Here is a 6,965-nt window from a genome sequence, read left to right on the forward strand (position 1 = left end):
CTCTGTGTCCCAAATGCTTAAATTCACACCTATATTTTTTTTTTATATATCTCAAACCAAAGGGTGCAGAGAATTCTTTCTGACAAGACGTCTTCGTTTTAAGATCTCATCGTTTTATTTTCGAGCGTTCATACAGCGTTATTCGGCTGTGGAGCTGTGTCTGTTACTGCTAGCATACGTTAGAGTTAACGTTCAGAAGCAGTTTACATCAAATCGGTTACTAATATAACATTCAGATAACTATATCGTGTAATAAAGCAGAAGGTTAGTCATGTTTAGTGTCCCTGTGCCACACTTTAGCTGAGAAGTAGAGTGAAATGCTTTTAGCTGCTAATTAGCCGCTAATTTGCCAGCAGGCTGCTAGCTAGCTAGCTACAAAATGGCTGCCAAAGCACAACTTTTTTCTCTCTACTTTGTTAAGCAACGTCTATACACACCATACCAACTGGAGATTTCTCAATAACTCATTAGAATGAATTCTGAGAAAGACCCTTCTGGCGTTTGGGCCACTCTCTTTATGTTTGGACATTCTTAAAGGTCATATAAAGGTCACCGAGCCTCTAAAGTGTCAGCAGGTTTAAGTTTTGAGGTCATAAGGATGAGTTTGATTCTGTCAGCAAGCTGCATTTGAACTGGTATTTTTGTTTTCACACCCCACTTAGCAGTAGCCATTAGCGAGGACGATCCTCCAATGGCTGGAAGGTCGAAGGTCACGTCAAAGGTCACCTGGAAATGAGGACAATCAGGAGGGGGCTCAAAGCGGCAGCTAGCGTAGGAGAAAGGGTTGTGGCTGAGCCGCACTCCATGGCGTTTTCCTGCGCACACACACAGACACACACAGCATTTACTCAGGGCTGAAATATGAGGGCCAAAATGTCCTCTTAATGAAAGAAACACATGACAATTTTGTGAGGACATTTGGCCGATTAAGATAAGGGTCATTTTTAGCTGCAGTAACAGAGAATATAGGGGGAGAGAAAGTACACAAAGATACAAGACTGCACACACACGCACACACACCACACACATACGTGCACAGAGTGTACCTCAGGATGGAAGGGGTGACAGGAGTCAGGACGTTTGCGGTCCTTCTGAAACTTCATTGTCTCACACTTAAGAGACTCGTTGTGTGTTCAGAGGTTAAAGCATATAAACTCACACACACTCAAAACTGTGTAAAATGTTATTGTGTAGTGTGTGTGTGTGTGTGTGTGTGTGTGTGTGTACTGTAAAAATGTACTAAGCAATAGTTTGCCAAATGTAAACATATCTGAGATTACAATATGCTTGTGCCAATATTTTTGGTCAATTTTGATCAAATTTTTTATGATTCATTTTTGAAGAAACATGTCAAAATTTAACAGAGTTCGAATATCTAGCTAGTCAGACCCCGTTAGCACAAGCTAGCTAGACAGCTAAGAACAGCCACCAAATTGGCACGTAGTTTTCAACAAACTTCAAAAACTTCAAAACACCAAGACACTCCTCTATCTGATATAATTTCATTCATAACTAGATCAGAGAGCTAATTCTTGTCTTTTCAGTTCAAGGGAAACAAGTTCTAACGTAACGACTTAATACCAGCCAGATACCAGTGAGCTAATTTAGCTATTTAGCTACCACTCTTTTTTAGCCAACAGGGAAGTTTTATTAGTAGACTCTGATAACCAGACATAAGGAATTACATGTTTTTAGTAGTAGCTAGTCATTGAATTCTATCTATCGGTTCAGTTGTTTATTTCTGTCCTCCATTTTAGGTTTTTCATGCTGTACAGCATTTGTTGGTTTATCTTTTTTATCTTTACAGGTTAAACCTAGGGCTCAAACCAAGAGTGGATGTTCAGAGCTATTAAGCGTTTAAACAATCAAGCTAACATGGCACACCTGGGAAACAAGAAACACCTGTCACACGTTCCAGTATTTTTGATCACGTGAAAAATGGGTGATTTCAAACAAAAGGCACCATGTTTTAAAAAGTTGTTTAACAAGTCTAGATGTAAATATGAGGAAATGAAAGCTGAAATTCTGATCTATTGTCTCATAGTCATCTTTTGATCTCAAACCCAAATGTCTTCAGTGTACAGCAAAAACAAAAACACTGGTTTTGCTGTTCCAATACTTTTGGAGCAGACTGTATGTCACTGAGGTAGTATTTTGGCTGACCAACTTATTATTAGTTCAGGCAGTTTGACTTTATTATTCAACAACAAAAGCAGCTTTATTCACTAAGGGAATAGAATAGCTTTTTTATTGTGAAGACGACTCTTTTTTTCACTGTGTGTGTGTGTGTGTGTGTGTGTGTGTGTTTGGGTAAACTTTGAAAGCTGTACCAGGAAATGCAAATGACTGTATCTCTGTATTTATAATTTGTGAAGGATATAAATGATCTCGATTGGCTCCATGGTAACTGGAGGGGCGGAGCTACAGTCACACTTGTTTTCCACAACCACCATGAAGAGGTTACTGCTGGGGATCTGCTGAATGACAAACGTCCTGCGAGAGAGACAGAGAGAGACAGAGAGAGAGAGAGAGAGAGAGAGACAAAATGATCATTTTTGCCAGTGTATACATGCTGCAGTGTCTAAACTGCTGTTTCATTCAACTTTAATTAATCAGGTTATTGCAAGTCAAGTTTCGTCAATCTGTCAGTCTGTAACTGTGTAAACACAGCGATCTGTCTCAGGGTACAAGAAAACATGCTTAAATTAAAGGCGTGGTCTATTCCAGGGATACGAGGGACACATCCTCGCCACTTTCTGAGATAACTGGTTTCATCCTAACAAAATCTGTCCTCGCACCCGTCCTCTTGATTTATGTCCTTGCTCCCGTCCTCTTGATTTATGTCCTTGCTCCTGTCCTCTTTATTTATGTCCTCGCACCCGTCCTCTTTATTTATATCCTCGCGCCCGTCCTCTTTATTTAAGTCCTCGCGCCCGTCCTCTTTATTTATATCCTCGCGTCCGTCCTCTTTATTTATGTCCTCGCGTCCGTCCTCTTTATTTATGTCCTCGCGCCCGTCCTCTTTATTTATGTCCTCGCGCCCGTCCTCTTTATTTATATCCTCGCACCTGTCCTCTTTATTTACGTCCTCGCGTCCGTCCTCTTTATTTACGTCCTCGCGCCCGTCCTCTTTATTTATATCCTCGCACCTGTCCTCTTTATTTACGTCCTCGCGTCCGTCCTCTTTATTTACGTCCTCGCGTCCGTCCTCTTTATTTATATCCTCGCACCGTCCTCTTTATTTATGTCCTCGCACCGTCCTCTTTATTTATGTCCTCATGCCCGTCCTCTTTATTTAAGTCCTCGCACCCATCCTCTTTACTTATGTCCTCGCGCCCGTCCTCTTTATTTACGTCCTCGCGTCTGTCCTCTTTATTTACATCCTCGCACCCGTCCTCTTTATTTATATCCTCGCACTTGTCCTCTTTATTTACGTCCTCGCGTGCATCCTCTTTATTTAAGTCCTTGCACCGTCCTCTTTATTTAAGTCCTCGCACCGTCCTCTTTATTTATGTCCTCGCGCCCATCCTCTTTATTTATATCCTCACACCCGTCCTCTTTATTTATGTCCTCGCGTCCATCCTCTTTATTTAAGTCCTCGCGCCCGTCCTCTTTATTTACGTCCTCGCGCCCGTCCTCTTTATTTATATCCTCGCGCCCGTCCTCTTTATTTACGTCCTCGCGTCCATCCACTTTATTTAAGTCCTCGCACCCGTCCTCTCTATTTACGTCCTCACATCCATCCACTTTATTTAAGTCCTCGCACACGTCCTCTTTATTTACGTCCTCGCGTCCATCCCCTTTATTTAAGTCCTCACACCGTCCTCTTTATTTAAGCCCTCGCGCCCGTCCTCTTTATTTATGTCCTCGCGCCCGTCCTCTTTATTTATATCCTCGCACTGTCCCCTTTATTTATGTCCTCGCGACCGTCCTCTTTATTTACGTCCTCGCGCCCGTCCTCTTTATTTAAGCCCTCGCACCCGTCCTCTTTATTTATGTCCTCGCGCCCGTCCTCTTTATTTATATCCTCGCACTGTCCCCTTTATTTATATCCTCGCACCGTCCTCTTTATTTACGTCCTCGCGCCCGTCCTCTTTATTTACGTCCTCGCGCCCGTCCTCTTTATTTACGTCCTCGCGCCCGTCCTCTTTATTTACGTCCTCGCACCTATCCTCCTGGACCCGCTCCTAGAGTTTTGTGTTACAAAAACAAACAAAAAAAAAACAAATTCAATAACATAATATGAATATAAATGGATGTGGAGGTCCTTAAAGGCAGGCTTCCTGCAGTAAACTCATTCATTTTATTTTTTTTATTTTTTTAATAAATATATTTTATATTTATGAATTCACTAAAGGAATAAAGTGTTGAGCGTTTAGACGAGGCCGTCTGTATCTGAAAGCGTACAGTACGTTAGTTCTTCTCAGTTTTCACACAAGTGCTTTAAGCAGAGTTCTGCACATAAATAAACTCAAAGCCACAGCGTCTGCTCTCTCTACGCCGCAACAGTTTCTTCAGGCCTCAGAAAGTTTCTCTTTCCTGTATTAACAACAGCAGATCTTGAAATGTGACGTGAAAGGCTCGGCAGAGCGCTCGGCGTCTCGCTCCGCGTGGGTGTTGAGCCTTTTATCAGCCAGTGTGCGTTATTAACACCTCACCTTCTTACTGAAACCACACACACACACACACGCACAACGAGCAGCTCACTGTTCCTGTTAACAGCTCAATTGTTACCAAGAAGGTTTAAAAGAGGAGAGGTGAAACTCTACTTTGCACCCACTGTACATGCACAGAAATATTAATACTCTTAGAGTCAGTAATTCGGTGGATGGCTTTCTGAGCTGCGATTAGTGCAAAATAACTGCAGGACAGAGAGAGATTATATGAAATGAAATACAAACAAACAAAACTGAATTAAGTGAAACATACAACAAACAAACCAACAAACTAAGTAAGCTAATAAAATACAGAAAACCAGAGAGCTACAATTTTGCGTCACAAAGCAGGCAGTTAAAGGCAGATAAACGTTAAAGATGCAATATAATCTGTATATCGTACAAATATGATAGAGCTCTTTCTTTCTCCCTAACACACACACACACACACACACACACACACACACACACACACACACACACTGGATACGTCTGGGTTATGACAAAATAACCATAACCCATCATCCTGTTCTCAATCTTAACCTCAACCACACACCGGGGGGAAAATGATGAGCTATACCTGCTGTTTGGTTCATTAACAAAAAAAATCAAAACTGCCTGCACATTTCTGACTAGAAATCTGTCCAGTGTTTTAGAAAGCAGCGCTTTGCGCTCCAGACGGTTTGAGACAAGCTTCAAAAGCTGCAATACGTCACGTTTGACGACAGTGGTGCTTGAAAGTTTGTGAGCCCTTTAGCCCTTATTTTTTTTTACCTTTCCGCATAAATGTGACCTCTCACAGAAATGTAATATTGGATCGTTTTCCTTAAATAAATAAATGACCTAGTTTAACATTTTTGTCTCGTTTGTTTAATCGGGTTCTCTTTATCTACTTTTAGGACGTGTGTGAAAATCTGATGATGTTTTTAGGTCATATTTATGCAGATATCTAGAAAAGTCTAAAGGGTTCACAAACTTTCAAGCACCACTGTACATCAATAAAAACACTTCTTCTTTTTGGACTTGCAGTGCGAAAGCGAGTACGCACACACACACACACACACACACACACACACACACACGCACACACACACACACACACACACACACACACCTGATACAGCCGTCACAGTCGATGCTGCCGGCCGTCTCTTTGATCGTGCGCTCTGAGACAAACACCGGATACTCCATATCACATGGCACCAGCATCGCCCTCCTGTTCACTCTGTCAGCTGTAACACACACACACATACACGCACACACACACACACACACACACACATTCGTAAATATATCCTAATATTTCGACTTTGTAAACACATTGCACAAATATTGAAAGAGATCCTTGAGTAACTCCGTAAGCAAAACCAAATCACCTTTCACAGTCGAGTCAAAACTCCACCAGCTGTAGAAGTTAAACTCTAGCAGGAATCTGTAACACACACACACACACACACACTCAGTTGTAAAATCACCCAGCACTAAATATAAAACTGCCGAATTTACACAAAACTAGCTTTTCTTACAGGATCATTTCACTGATGAGCCACTTCACAGCAGAGAACGGCTGAAAAAAGAGAAAACACACATAATATCACTACCTCATATACACATTCTGTATCAAACCTTTATTTCGTTCCTCCTGCGTCAGTAGAAAAGAGCGTGATTTTTTTAAGGAAAAAAAAGAAAATGTTCATTTGCATGTACAATAAGACGTACCGTTTTATTTCGTTCCTTTTAAAAGCATCTTCACGTTAAATGTGCTTCTTTACAGTTACTCACATTCATTCGTTACATTACAGAGCCTCTGGATTACAATTTACTGTTCTATTAATATAATTCATCATTTATTAAAATAGCTCAACTGAATTTCAGGTATTTAGAAGGGACGTAACTGAATACGAATACGTTGTTTGGGCTGAACCGAGAACGTGTCCTAAACGAATACATTCAGGGTTTTTTATTTTATTTTATTCGCTGTTAATCCTGCAGGACAAAACAACAACAAAAAAAGTCACACTAACGCAAACCTTTCACTTTTATGTAGATCTTTAAAGGACAGCCGAGTGAAGCGCTCGTGGGCAGGGCTGCCAGGTTTCATTCAAACACTGAGCTCTGTCATATCATTATTTCCTATCAGACTTCTGTACAAACAAAAGAGATATGCTTTTATAGATGATGCTGGGGGCATCGCAGTCAGCTTCCTAGTTCAGTAGTCAGGACACTGATCAGGGAGTCGGCTGTCTCGATCGCAGCATCCTTCCACAACGCACCGCCAAAAACATCCGTGCTTACTATGTTCCCTTACTG

The 6,965-nt window shown here is 41.4% G+C and overlaps 1 protein-coding gene across 1 annotated transcript in view; it reads right to left on the reverse strand.

The window, feature by feature from the left end:
* Positions 1-582: 582 nt before the first annotated feature.
* Positions 583-6,965, reverse strand: part of cacna2d3 (calcium channel, voltage dependent, alpha2/delta subunit 3) — a 45,998-nt gene continuing 39,615 nt past the window's right edge. Inside the window, exons 33-38 of the mRNA XM_053653598.1 lie at positions 6,182-6,222; positions 6,032-6,087; positions 5,770-5,887; positions 2,381-2,493; positions 1,047-1,129; positions 583-815 (exon numbers count right to left, since the gene is read on the reverse strand). Coding sequence (XP_053509573.1) covers positions 723-815; positions 1,047-1,129; positions 2,381-2,493; positions 5,770-5,887; positions 6,032-6,087; positions 6,182-6,222 — 504 coding nt within the window. The 3' untranslated portion in view covers positions 583-722. The remainder of the gene's footprint in view (positions 816-1,046; positions 1,130-2,380; positions 2,494-5,769; positions 5,888-6,031; positions 6,088-6,181; positions 6,223-6,965) is intronic.

Source organism: Ictalurus furcatus, chromosome 21 (genome assembly GCF_023375685.1).
Source record: "Ictalurus furcatus strain D&B chromosome 21, Billie_1.0, whole genome shotgun sequence".
NCBI lineage: Eukaryota > Metazoa > Chordata > Actinopteri > Siluriformes > Ictaluridae > Ictalurus > Ictalurus furcatus.